Source organism: Salmo salar, chromosome ssa03 (assembly GCF_905237065.1).
Source record: "Salmo salar chromosome ssa03, Ssal_v3.1, whole genome shotgun sequence".
NCBI classification, from domain to species: Eukaryota; Metazoa; Chordata; class Actinopteri; order Salmoniformes; family Salmonidae; genus Salmo; species Salmo salar.
Window position 1 is genome coordinate 26,549,401 of NC_059444.1, and position 14,567 is coordinate 26,563,967.

Genomic DNA, 14,567 nt, shown 5'->3' on the forward strand with positions numbered 1-14,567 from the left:
CACGGCGTTGTACGAGATCTTTAGTTTCTTGGCAATTTCTCGCATAGAATAGCCTTCATTTCTCAGAACAAGAATAGACTGATGAGTTTCAGAAGAAAGGTCTTTGTTTCTGGCCATTTTGAGCCTGTAATCAAACACAAAAATTCTGATGCTCCAGATACTCAACTAGTCTAAAGAAGTCCAGTTTTATTGCTTCTTTAATCTGCACAACAGTTTTCAGCTGTTCTAATTTAATTGCAAAAGGGTTTTCTAATGATCAATTAGCCTTTTAAAATGATTAACTTGGATTAGCTAACACAACGTGCCATTGGAACACAGGAGTGATGGTTGCTGATAATGGGCCTCTGTATGCCTACGTAGATATTCCATTAAAAATCTGCCGTTTCTAGCTACAATAGTCATTTACAACATTCACAATGTCTACACTGTATTTCTGATCAATTTGATGTTATTTTAATGGACAAAAAATGTGTAAGTGACCCCAAACTTTTGAACAGTAGTGTACGTACTGTACGTATCAAAAGTAAAAGTCTAAATCATTTCGAATTCCTTATGTTAAGCAAATCAGATGGCACCATTTAATTTTTTATTATGGATAGCCAATGGCACACTCCAACACTCAGACATTATTTACAAATGAAGCGTGTGTTTAAACACATGCAGAGGCAGTAGGGATGACCAGGAATGTTCTCTTAATAAGTGCATTAATTGGACTATTTTCCTGTCCTTCTAAGCATTCAAAATATAGTACTTTTAGGTGTCAGGGAAAATGTATGGAGGAAAATGTACATTCATTTATATAGGAATGTATTGAAGTAAAAGTTGTCAGAAATATAAATAGTAAAGTACAGATACCCCAAAGAACTACTTAAGTAGTACTTCAAAGTATTTATACTTTGCACCTCTGCAGGGGCCCGTAGCTAATCATGCTGAGACACACAGGGATAAAATCAGCCTTGTTTATTCTCGACTGGAGCAGAAGCAGGATCAGAAGCAGGGTTTTTCTTCTGTGTTTGGTTATACCCTAATAATCAGTTATGATGCCCCTCTGCATTGGTTTCCTGCTGATGTTGAGATTCCTAGTCAGAGGAACCAATATCCTGGAGCCTCTGGAATCCACTGGGCAGACGATCTTGATTAAATTTGATCCTTTTAAGGAAATGTCAGTCTTTTTACTATTAGAATTTTTTTAGTTTTACTCTAAGGTAACAAGATCAAGCTTTCTGTTTTCAGGAACTCCTCTCTCACATGACAGGAATCCCCTGTAGTACCAGTCAGTATACCATGACCCTGATAATATGATAAACTCACTCTTCTCGTAACTGTCTTTTTTCCAATAATCACATTAGCCATGTTATAGGATCACTATATTGGACTGAATTGAAACCATGCTACATGCCACTAATGTAATACCTACTACGTTGATCCTTTCGAGGCAAGCTCCCATTCTGGATTACAAATGACAAGTATTTACAGTAGAATTCTCTATACTTCTATTACAACAACAAAATGTCAATGAAATAGTTACATTAGGATATTATTGACCGCCACTGATTTAGTTCATGTCATATAGAAAGAAAGCCAGAGTAAAGTAATACCATAGCCACATAAGATGTGTCTCGACAAACTGTTGAAAGTCATATAATATTGTATCTTGTTTCTTTCTCCAGATAGTGGCTGTCTACAATATAGTGACATAGTCCATATGTACATATTACCTCAATTACCTCGACTAACCGGTGCCCCCGCACATTGACTCTGTACCGGTACCCCCTGTATATAGCCTCGCTATTGTTATTTTACTGCTGCTCTTTAATTATTTGTAACTTTTATTTCTTTTTTTTTAGGTATTTTTCTTAAAACTGCATTGTTGGTTAAGGGCTTATAAGTAAGCATTCCACTGTAAGGTCTACTACACCTGTTGTATTCGGTGTATGTGACAAATACATTTTGATTTGATTTGATTTGAAGCTGCGTTTGATATGTCTGACAAAGAGTACCGTGTGTTATTCATATCCTGCTGCATTACACAATGGCATATTTGCATCATATTTCTCAGCAGCTGTCAGGGACTGGGCACTGGATGGGGCCGTAGAGGCTTGAGAAGAGTCTCTCTTTTCCAGCTATCAGCTTTATCACAGAGCCAGGGTGCCATGAGGGATTGGGAGGCATGTAATCCTACTGGGAAAGAGCTCAAATTCCTTCGGTGGGTGTTGTTCTCAGCACGTTGTTTTGTGGTCTGAGGAGAAGTAATGCCTAGGGATCCGATGTCCTGTTGCTCTGTTGTTTTCTCGGCGTCCTGTTAGATTGACAGATAGACGTACCGCGTCGAACGTCCACCAGAGGAAGAGCCTGCCTGATCATCCTCAGATTGATCCTCCGATCTACTTGATTTAACTCGCACCTTAAATCAGGCTCACCTCACTGTATGATCAGAGTATTTATGTGAGTTTAGTGGTTGCGCAGATCTTCCTCTCCGCTGAGAGATCACCTCAGATGCACTAATAGACAGAGACCGTAAGGCCCATGGATGAAAGACGATAACACTTTTGTACTGGTCTGGAATGCATCGCAGCTTGAAAATGTGGCTTTGTTTAAGTTTATTACTGTACCCACTGGTGGTCAGCCCAGCATGTTGTTCCATAGATGGGGTATGTGTTTTGGGGTATTTCTGAGCAGATAACATTGATAATGTCTTGCTCTAAAAATATTTCCAGTTTGAGGCACTTTTGTTGTTTTATCACAGGATGAGCAAAGGTTAATGGGTGGAAACAAGATATCAAATATTTCCATTGTAGAAGGCCTACAGGGTTTTACAGCTGTCCCCGTAAGAGAACCCTTAGAAGAACCCTTTTTTAGTTCCAGCCACCCTTTTGGATCCAGGTAGAACCCTTTTGAGTTCCATGTAGAACCCAATCCACAGAGGGTTCTACATGGAACCCAAAAGAGTTCTACCTGGAACCAAAAAGGGTTCTCCTATGGGGACAACCGCAGAACCCTTTTTTTTTATATAAGAGTGTATGTTAAATGGCTATGTATGTGTGCTTTGTTGTGGAAATATTGTGGTATCAATGTTAAGCTCAAAAGGTCATGAAGACAATTCTGCTAGAATTATGCACAAAATACTATAACTATAGCGAACATAGCAGATGGCTTGTTGTGTATGAACGAGCTGCTCTCTTATTTGCATAAAAATACAATCGTTGTAAATGAGGTCACCTCTTTGACTCTAGGGTTAATACTGGAATATTCACATTGCAGTTGTAGCTGTTATGACATGCCGCCTTATGAAGGGGGAATAAACAATTCCGATGAAAAGCAGAAAGCCAAGTGAGCCCACACCCCTCTTGCATCATGCAACCATTGTAGAACTCTCTTATCACTGTTACAATCTGCTGAACTGCTGAAGGTAAAGCATGTAGCATGAGGACTAGGAAGAGTGTGAGTACTATAAGAAGTATATTCTTGAGACTACAGTCAACTATCAGGCTACTGTACTTTTGCTTAGATTTGCTAAAGTACATGATCTGAAGTGTATGTACACTCTTTAAAAAAAAGGTGTTATCTAGAACCTAAAAGGGTTTTTCGGCTGTCACCATAGGTCCTAAAGGGTTAAACCTGGAACCAAAAGGGTTCTACCTGGAACCAAAAATGGTTCTTCAAAGCAAACCCTTTGAAGAACCATTTTTGGTTCCAGGTAGAACCCTTTTGGTTCCAGGTTTAACCCTTTCCACAGAGGGTTCTATATACATACAACCTAAAAGAGTTCTACCTTTGAACCAAAAAGGTTTCTACCGAAGAACCCTTTTGAAACCCTTTTTTCTAAGAGTGTACAAAAAAATGATCTTCCTCAATTATTAGCCTACATTTGCTTAGATTAGCTGCAGTACAGTGATCTGCAGAGGGCTCTACAGTGCAACCATTTTACTCGCATATGATAATTGTTACAATGATTACTTCACTGTAGCGCAGCCCGTGAGTGCCATGGAGAATACACTGTAGCGCAGCCCGTGAGTGCCATGGAGAATACACTGTAGCGCAGCCCGTGAGTGCCATGGAGAATACACTGTAGCGCAGCCCGTGAGTGCCATGGAGAATACACTGTAGCGCAGCCCGTGAGTGCCATGGAGAATACACTGAGCGCAGGTTCATGATTGCCATGCTTGCACCATTACTACAAGATTACTTTGTGTGCTCTTACGTTTTTCAACTTTGGCACACACTTGCTCCTTGTAAAAAAGGTCAGCGTAAAGCCGTGCTTTACCTTTAAACATCAACGGACAGTGCTTGATTAATGGACTGTTTCACAGAAACGAGTCCATTTTATTTGACAGTATGATGATGTAAACAATCTTTTTGGATTGTTGTTGTGAAAAGGTTCTGAAGTGAATACAGACAAAGAGGCAGATCAGGGAGAATTATGTGTCAATGCAATGGTCGTTTTGGGAGTTCCTCATACTGCATATTGATCTTGTCCTGCACTCATAGTGAACACAACAAACGCTCTGTGTCTGCTCTGTACATGGCGAGGCATGACAGTGTTGTTTAGCTATGGTACCATTCAACCTTTGTGGATGTGGTTTTCCTCTCTGTTTCTCTCACACTCTGTATATGGCCTTTGTCAAAACAGATCCTGGTTCTGTCTACGATTTGTCATTTTGAAGGTAATATTTTGACATGTATGACAGTCAGGGACAAGAGAAGATGTTTTTTATAGATGTATTGTTGAGGACACAGACATACCGCTAACCTAATGACTGAGAATCTCTCTGCATAGCTCATCAAGTTTTGTATTAGCAGTCTCTTTCCATTGACTTTAAGATGATATGTTCTCTGAATTTCCTCCTGTCTACAGATACCAAGAGAGATACTGTATGGAAGTCATAGCCCTGTCCACACTTTACAATCCACCCGCATTCCTGTCCACGCCATTCAGGGGACCATGTCTCCCCCCATGGCCCGCTCCATGCCCTCCTCCCCCTCCAGGATCCCCTATGGTCCCCAGGCTGGGGGAGGGGTGCCAGGCAGAGCCACCCTCCCCAGGGCCAGCATGTCCAGCGGGCCACCCAGCAGGTCCGTCACCCCATGCCCCAGTGCTATCCTGGAGAGAAGAGACGTCAAACCTGATGAGGACCTGAGCAGTAAGAGTATGGCGCTGGTGCGTGCCGACGGGCTGTATGTCAACGTCACTGACCAATACGCTGTCCAGGAGGGCTGGCTGAGTATTGCCTCCTCACAGGGGGGCAGCCACACGGGGGACGTGGTCGACATGGGTGGTGGTAGCCTCCATCGGGCTTCGGGCAAGTCCACAGCCTCCTATTCAGAGAACCCAGAGCAGCAGCACTCCCTCTACAGGCAGAAGTGCCGGAGGTATGGTGAAAACCAGGGACTACCGCCGTTCGGCACCAAAACCCCACCACCTTCCCCTCACAGAGTGAATGAGGTCAGGATGATTGACAACCATGGCCCTGTGGCCCCAGAGAGAGGGTCTCCTATTCGCCGGTCCCTGCGGAGGGAGAGTAATGGTAATACTGTGGAGGTGGTGAACAGGACCAGGGGTAGTGTGTCCTCTGTGTCCTCCTCTCCTGTGTTCCTGGAGTTCCCCCCAGGCCACCATGGGGACAAATTGTTCCATGGTCACCTCACCCCCAATGACCCTCAGACCAGGTGAGACAAATAACAGAGAGCAGGGCTGGGCAGTCTGAGGCAAACTACCACTTGAACTTTGGGTTTTATGAACATAGCACATAGCATAGTACTACATAACACAATATTGTTATACACTAGCACAGTATTATGAACTACATAGCACAGTATTATGAACTACATAGCACTGTATTGTGAAGTAAATAGTGCTGTATTGTTAACTACATAGCACAGTATTATGAACTACATAGCACAGTATTATGAACTACATAGCACAGTATTATGAACTACATGGCACAGTATTATGAACTACATAGCACTGTATTGTGAACTACATAGCACTGCATTGTGAACTACATAGCACAGTATTGTGATGTAAACAGCTCTGTATTGTAAACTACATAGCACAGTATTATGAGCTACATAGCACTGTATTGTGAACTACATAGCACAGTAGTGTGAACTACATAGTGCTGTATTGTTAACTACACAGCACAGTATTATGAACTACATAGCACAGTATTGTGAACTACATAGCACTGTATTGTGAACTACATAGCACAGTATTGTGAACTATATAGCACAGTATTGGGACATAAACAGCACTGTATTGTAAACTACATAGCACAGTATTATGAACTATATAGCGCTGTAGGGTAAACTACATAGCACAGTATTATGAACTACATAGCGCTGTATTGTGAACTACATAGCACAGTATTATGAGCTACATAGCGCTGTATTGTGAACTACATAGCACAGTATTGTGATGTAAACAGCGCTGTATTGTAAACTACACAGCACAGTATTCTGAACTATATAGCGCTGTAGGGTAAACTACATAGCACAGTATTATGAACTATATAGCGCTGTAGGGTAAACTACATAGCACAGTATTATGAACTACATAGCACAGTATTATGAACTACATAGCACAGTATTATGAACTACATAGCACTTTATTGTGAACTACATAGCACAGTAGTGTGAACTACATAGCGCTGTATTGTAAACTACACAGCACAGTATTATGAACTACATAGCACAGTATTATGAACTACATAGCACTGTATTGTGAACTACATAGCACAGTATTGTGAACTATATAGCACAGTATTGGGACATAAACAGCACTGTATTGTAAACTACATAGCACAGTATTATGAACTATATAGCGCTGTAGGGTAAACTACATAGCACAGTATTATGAACTACATAGCACAGTATTATGAACTACATAGCACAGTATTGTGAACTACATAGCACAGTAGTGTGAACTACATAGCGCTGTATTGTAAACTACACAGCACAGTATTCTGACCTATATAGCGCTGTAGGGTAAACTACATAGCACAGTATTATGAACTACATAGCGCTGTATTGTGAACTACATAGCACAGTATTATGAACTACATAGCACTGTATTGTGAAGTAAATAGCTCTGTATTGTTAACTATGTATTGTTTGGGGCGGCAGTTAGCCTAGTGGTTAGAGTGTTGGACCAGTAACCAAAAGGTTGCTCGATCTAATCCCTGAGCTGACATGGTAAAAATCTGTTGTTCTGCCCCTGAACAAGGCAGTTAACCCACTGTTCCTAGGCCATCATTGTAAATAATAATTTGTTCTTAACTGATTTGCCTAGTTGAATAAATAAATATTAAAAACACATACAAACTACATAGCACAGTATTGTGAACTACATAGCACAGTATTGTTTTGGGCCAAACATGTATTGTTTTTTGGCAGTGAGCGAATGAAGGCCATGGAACAACAGATCGCCAGTCTTGCTGGCCTTGTTCAGCATGCACTTTTTATTGGGCCAGCTGAGAGAGATGGGAGGACTGCTTCTCCTTTCCATGTAAACAACAGTGCAGGTAACTGTTATTACACGACTGTATTAGTGTTACAAAGTCAGTGTTGTATTTGTTTTTTTGTTGTTCCATACATGGTTAATGAAAGTTATTTTGTATCTTCCTTATTTTAATCCCACATTACAGTTACTCATAGAGTTGTGTCTATCTGATCTGATATGTAGGAGTGTCACCAGTTCCTGCAGCCAGAACCCCAGCCCTCCTGGCAGACGCCTCCAGTGCTCTAGTCTCTCAGGCCCATCCCCCTGACCCCGCCCTGCAGGTCACACTGACCACTGTCAGGATGAACGTCACTGATCTGCGACAGCAGCTGCATCAACTCAGACAGCTACAGGTAGTCAAGCCACTTGCACATTACATTAATCCGTTATCTGTATAGATACAATGTACAGATAACTCTGCCAAAATAAAGGAAACTCCAAAATAAAGTACCTTGATGAAGTGCCAGAACAGCTTCAATGCACCTTAGCATAGATTCTACAAGTATCTGGAACTCTACTGGAAGGATGTGACACTATTATTCCACCATCATTTGGTGTTTTGTTGATGGTGGTGGAAAACGCTGTCTCCAGAATTTCCTATAAGTGTTCAATTGGGTTGAGATCTGGTGACTGAGACGGCGATGGCATATGGTTAACATCGTTTTCATGCTCATCAAACCATTCAGTGACCACTCGTGCCCTGTGGATGGAGTCCTTGTCATTGTATGGGGGCATAGCCATGGTAGCCAAAATAATGGCCTGCCCAGCATATTTATACATGACCCTGAGCACGATGGGAAATTAATTGCTTAATTAACTCAGGAACCACACCTGTTTGGAAGAACCTGCTTTGAATAGACTGTCTATCCCTTGTTTACTCAAGTGTTTCCATTATTTTGGCAGTTACCTGGACATGTACACAGCATATTTTTATGAGGTGTGTGGTTGTATGTGTTCAACAGCTTTGGGTACTCAAGCCACACATCACGATCATCCAAATCTGCATATATACAGTATATCTTAATTAGGTTTTTATGTCGTCCTCCAAAAACAAGTTCAGCCATTACATTCATCACATTCATCCATCAAATAGATGTATATTAGTCATTAGATATACTGTTTGTAATACCACCGAGAGTCCTGAGACCAGTGGGTGTAATGATCCATCCACAGATGCAGAACCAGGACAGTGTGAGGGTGATGCTGAAGAGAGCGGGGCAGGAGCTGACTGGGGTTATGTCTGAGACCTTACAGAGACAGCAGCATGAGACAGAGCCTGCCCAGAGACAGAGGACCACAGTGGATGAGGAGAGACACAAGTACCTGGCCATGGAGGAGAGAGTACTGGCCCAGCTCAGGTAAGGGTTTGGAAGTATTGTAGAGCCCCACAAACTGATTGACAGGATAGACATTCAATGAGGGCATTGACTTTCTGTTGCCTATCTTACTTTTGCACACTCATCGGTGCTAGTAAAATGAGAGTAAATAATATGATCTTAGGTTCAAGTTCAAGTTTCAAGTTTTATTAGTCGTATGTACAGGATACACATGGTATACACCGTTCAACCAAATGCTTACTTGCATACTTAAATATTCTGATTTTAAAGCATCGGATTAGAATTCTAATTTGATGTGCTATGGTAGCCTTTCAACATTACAATTGAAACAATAAACGGTAATCAGACGATAGTAATCCGCTCCAGATGCCGTATTTGTTTTTTTATGTGGCTGAACTGCAGCTGCTGAAACTAACATTGTGAACGAACTGCGTTATCTGATGTTGAAAAGTGAAGTCATATAATTACCCAATTAGTTTCAGCTAAAGTGGGATTAATAAATCAACTGTGGTTATGCAATCGGTTTCCAGTGATATAGTAAATGTTACGCAGAAAATGAGTCATCCTCCTATAGCTCCTCCCACCAGCCTCCTCTGACCGGTATGTGGTGCATACAGTATCCCAGCTATGGAATGAGTCATTGGTGTTCTGCCACAAATGTCTAATAATGTTGCACAATGTTTAAATATGCTAATGAGGCGGTTTCCTTTGTGATCTGGGGGGACTGTGTTACAGACTGTGATAGGAGAGATAAATAATGGAGGCAATGTCAGCTCATTGGACTAAATTCATCTTGGGAAAAGGCTCACTGGGGGTGTTAGAAAAAACCTGTTGAACAACTGTTATCATATACTGTATATAGCTGTTATGTAATCTTGAGAGCACCGTTTGGATGGGAAAACAGATATTGGGAAACAGCTATTTGTCACACTTTCTCACGCTTACCATAGTTATTTTGGATAGTGAGTCCCTTTTCGGTCCAGACATGCATGTACTTGCTTTTTGACTTTGGATGAAGCATTGTTGCTTCAGAAGAATCCAACCGTTATGGTCATTTCACATTCGTTCATTTCAGCAGAAATTGAATTGACTAAAATAAGTTTACATTAGTCATGGTCATCGTTCTGCATCTGGCTGTTAAACACCTGTTTTGAGTATTTTGATTGCAGCAGCTGACACAGAGACTGCTCTTGTCAGACTGTTGTCAACAAACAGCTTCTGACTGAGCATATCAAACAGGTTTCTACTCTGTCGCATAACATCAGAGCTAGCTTAAAACTGGATCGAAGGGTAATGGGAAGCTTAGGTTTTTAAACATGACCTTGTCTATAACATTATACTGCAAAAGATTGAAATCAATTGTATGTCTTGAACTCAACGTTTTCTGCCATCTTGTCTATTGCTGTTATTACATTAGGATAAATCACCATGCAAAAACTACAGTGGCTATGAGAAGTGAAAAACTGAACAATTTATTAATTTAATCATAACATAGGGCCAGGCCAATCTCCAACATCTTTCCTTGTCACTCCATGCATGACAATTGTTTTTACTGTAATGTAATGGCCAGATGTGTAACCAAACCTATGTCTCTCAGGGAGCTTGAGGAGTACGTAGACTGTCTGAGAAGAGACTTGTCCTCTTGCCCAGGTCAGCTGTCAGTCACCCTCAGGGATGTGGAGGAGGGAGCTGTCAACCTCAGGAGGGTGGGAGAGGTCTTGGCTGGGCTTAAAGGTGAGCACTGTCTGGAGCTGCAGCTAGAGGTTAGCACATCATCGACCACAGGTAGAAGATGTGCAAGCGGTTCAGAGTTACCGATAGCAGGAGTTATTCCACAGCCACAGTAGCAGCATTAATCATATCCAATAGTTATTCACAGCCAGTTATATCATGTTTTAAGGTAAGGGTTAGCTGATGCCTCTTTGAATGTGTGACAACATTTGGATTGATGGCCCAACTACCGCCTCCCTCTCCCCCTCTCCCTCCCTCCCCCTCTCCCTCCCTCCCTTCATCAGGTGAGTTTCCTAGCCTGCAGGGGAAGATGCGGACAGTTCTGCGTGGGGAGGTAGAGGCAGTGCACTTTCTGAAGGAGGAGCCTCACAAGATGGACAGCATGCTTAAGAGGGTCAAAGCCCTGACGGAAGCTCTCAGCGGTCTCAGAAGGTACATGCTGCCCCTGTATGTCCTCCATAACATGTAAGAGGATGATTGATGATCTGAGTAGTCGAATAAAGTAATGTTGCGTTCCCTTCAGATGTGTCACAGAGAATCATCCTCAAGATCCCGAGCCTGGAGCAGCCAAAGCATTCATAGAGGGGGCTGTAGAGCCTGCCATTGCCCAGTCTGACCCCCCAATGAGGAATCGCCCCACTGTGGAGTCCCCCAAACCCCAGCCCAGGTCCTCTGTCAGACCGCCCCTACCCCAGCTCCAGGGCCAGAACCCGGCAGGCAGGCCAGACATGGCCCCCACGTCTCCTGTCGTCATCCACCGTGTGAAGAGCTCTCCCGTCAATATGCAACCGTGTCAGCACTCAGTGGCCCTGCCGCATCACCACCACCCCAGCCCCCCGCTGACCCCCACCCATGGCAGAGACTCCCCCACCGTGGCCAAGGTCAGTCCCCGCAGCCGGGAGAACAGCCCGGCCCTGCAGAAGAGAATGATCACCTGGTGCGGAGATGGACCGGCCCCCATGGCTAGCAGCACTGAGACCACCACACAACCACCTGGCTCAGCGGAGAACCAAACCAACAGGGGCAGCAAAAACAGAGTCATGGACATCCAGGTAGTCATCCGTCTGATATATAATCTCAGCAATTATCTAATTGACTTAAATGAGACAAGGTGTCTTAGGTTGAACTGGAGAGTGTCTATAAACCTCAGTGGTCTGTTACTTACTGTGTAATATAAACATAGAGCATAGTATAACTTATTAATCATAGGCTTCTACATTTACATTTTAGTCATTTAGCAGACGCTCTTATCCAGAGCGACTTACAGTGGTGAATGCATACATTTCATACATTCTTTTTTCTGTGCTGGCCCACCGTGGGAATCGAACCCACAACCCTGGCGTTGCAAACACCATGCGTTGCAAACACCATGCTCTACCAACAGGGAAGGCCCTGTACCAGTTCTCTCAGAAAGTAATCTCAGCAAAGTGCGTCTAAATTTCAGATTGGTATGAATTGAGATGTCTGGTCCTCTCTCTTTCCCACCACATAGGCTGCAGAGAGAGAGGGGGACCTGGAGGAGGGGAGGCCACCACAGAGATCAGCCACCTCTGCTGGGAGTCAGTTTGAGCAGATTCTCCAGGAGGCCCAGGCCAGCCTAATGAGGGCCATCCCCGACCTAGAGTTGACCGAGACAAGGAGGAGTGAGTCTCAGTCTCCCAATCCACCCCTAGCTCCAGACCAGCCATCTCTCCCCCAGACCCTCCCAGACCCAAAGATGCCCCTCAACAGTCCACTGCTAGACGAGATGGATGTCCCTCAACCTACTGAGGCGTCTCTTCCAGGTAAGAAACTTTGGAAGTTAATAGATGCATTAAATTGTTGGAAACTATGGAAGAACATGTGTTCTGTTTTATTTGGGTTCAGTTTAGGATTAGTATCTTGACTAAATGTAAAGATATATCAATCTTTTTTTCTGTTTTGTAAAGTACAGTACATTGTCTGTGTCTGTGTGTCGTCGTCTGACAGAACCCGCTCAGCCAGCTAATGTGGCTTCTGAGATGACTGTTCAGAGCAGCCCTGAGCGACCACACAGGCCTATGGTTGAGAAGCCTCGCAGGCCCAGTGTGGAGAGAGAGATGAGGAACAGCCCAGAGAAAGCAGGGAAGTCCCCTCCACCGCCCCCACCACGGAGGTTCTTCACCCCACCATCAAGCCCTGGGCTGACCACAGGGAGGTCTGGAGAAGTCGTCTTTACTTCCAGAAAGGAAGCCGCCGCCACACGGGTGTGTGACTCATTTGTTTGGTAGTTTCCCTAGTCGAGCAGCATTCCAAGACATTTGTCTTCAAAATGATAACCTCAGTATCTAGAAATAAGCATTCAACATGTGACCCAACGTTCATGTACATAATATTTGTAACACTGCAAGTCAAATGGAATCTTTAGTAGTGTATGCAGACTATGCCCATATGACCTAGTGGGAGATAGAGTGTCAATTAATTCAAGACAGTTTTCCAGTGGCCAAGTCAGTGTTTTACTATCCCATTTAGAACGATGAAGAGGAGGTGTTCCTTCAACCCAGTCCCAAACCCACCAGACAGCTCCCAGAGGTCAAGCCCAAACCCCAAACCACATCTGTTATCACAGCCTCAGCTGAGCCAGAGGAAGAGGAGGACGAAGAAGAGGATGAGGAGGAGGATACATTCATGAAGGAACTACAGGTAAATAAACACTCTGTCAGATACAGTTGAAGTCGGAAGTTTACATACACCTTAGCCAAATGCATTTAAACTCAGTTTTTCACAATTCCTGACATTTAATCCAAGTAAAAATTCCAGGTCTTAGGTCAGTTAGGATCACCACTTTCTTTTAAGAATGTGAAATGTCAGAACAATAGTAGAGAGAATTATTTATTTCAGCTTTTATTTCTTTCATTACATTCCCAGTGGGTCAGAAGTTTACATACACTCAATTAGTATTTGGTAGCATTGCCTTTAAATGGTTTACCTTGGGTCAAACGTTTCGGTTAGCCTTCCACAAGCTTCCCACAATAAGTTGGGTGAATTTTGGCCCATTCCTCCTGACAGAGCTGGTGTAACTGAGTCAGGTTTGTAGGCCTCCTTACTCGCACACGCTTTTTCAGTTCTGCCCACAAATCTTCTATAGGATTGAGGTCAGGGCTTTGTGATGGCCACTCCAATACCTTGACTTTGTTGTCCTTAAGACATTTTGCCACAACTTTGGAATTATGCTTGGGGTCATTGTCCATTTGGAAGACCCATTTGCGACCAAGCTTTAACTTCCTGACTGATGTCTTGAGATGTTGCTTCAATACATCCACATAATTTTCCATCCTCGTGATGCCATCTATTTTGTGAAGTGCACTAGTCCCTCCTGCAGCAAAGCACCCCCACAATATGATGTTGCTACCCCCGTGCTTCACGGTTGGGATGGTGTACTTCGGCTTGCAAACCTCCCCCTTTTTCCTCCAAACATAACGATGGTCATTATGGCCAAACAGTTCTATTTTTGTTTCATCAGACCAGAGGACATTTCTCCAAAAAGTATGATCTTTGTCCCCATGTGCAGTTGCAAACCGTAGTCTGGCTTTTTTATGGCGGTTTTGGAGCAGTGGTTTCTTCCTTGCTGAGCGGCCTTTCAGGTTATGTTGATATAGGACTCATTTTACTATGGATATAGATACTTCTGTACCTGTTTCCTCCAGCATCTTCACAAGGTCCTTTGCTGTTGTTCTGGGATTGATTTGCACTTTTTGCACCAAAGTACGTTCATCTCTAGGAGACAGAACGCGTCTCCTTCCTGAGTGGTAAGACGGCTGCGTGGTCCAATGTGGTTTATACTTGCGTACTATTGTTTGTACAGATGAACGTGGTACCTTCAGGCGTTTGGAAATTGCTCCCTAGGATGAACCAGACTTGTGGAGGTCTACCATTTTGTTCTGAGGTCTTGGCTGATTTCTTTTGATTTTCCCATGATGTCAAGCAAGTTTGAAGTTTGAAGGTAGACCTTGAAATCTATCCACAGGTACACCTCCAATTGA

At 43.2% G+C, this 14,567-nt stretch overlaps 1 protein-coding gene across 1 annotated transcript in view; it reads left to right on the plus strand.

Moving 5' to 3' along the window:
• LOC106599334 (sickle tail protein homolog) overlaps positions 1–14,567 on the plus strand; it is a 54,367-nt gene that overhangs the window by 29,443 nt on the left and 10,357 nt on the right. The window contains exons 6-16 of the mRNA XM_045716025.1: positions 3,968–3,975; positions 4,856–5,667; positions 7,393–7,520; positions 7,682–7,851; positions 8,672–8,856; positions 10,433–10,569; positions 10,851–10,998; positions 11,090–11,618; positions 12,059–12,350; positions 12,535–12,791; positions 13,057–13,227. Coding sequence (XP_045571981.1) covers positions 3,968–3,975; positions 4,856–5,667; positions 7,393–7,520; positions 7,682–7,851; positions 8,672–8,856; positions 10,433–10,569; positions 10,851–10,998; positions 11,090–11,618; positions 12,059–12,350; positions 12,535–12,791; positions 13,057–13,227 — 2,837 coding nt within the window. The remainder of the gene's footprint in view (positions 1–3,967; positions 3,976–4,855; positions 5,668–7,392; positions 7,521–7,681; positions 7,852–8,671; positions 8,857–10,432; positions 10,570–10,850; positions 10,999–11,089; positions 11,619–12,058; positions 12,351–12,534; positions 12,792–13,056; positions 13,228–14,567) is intronic.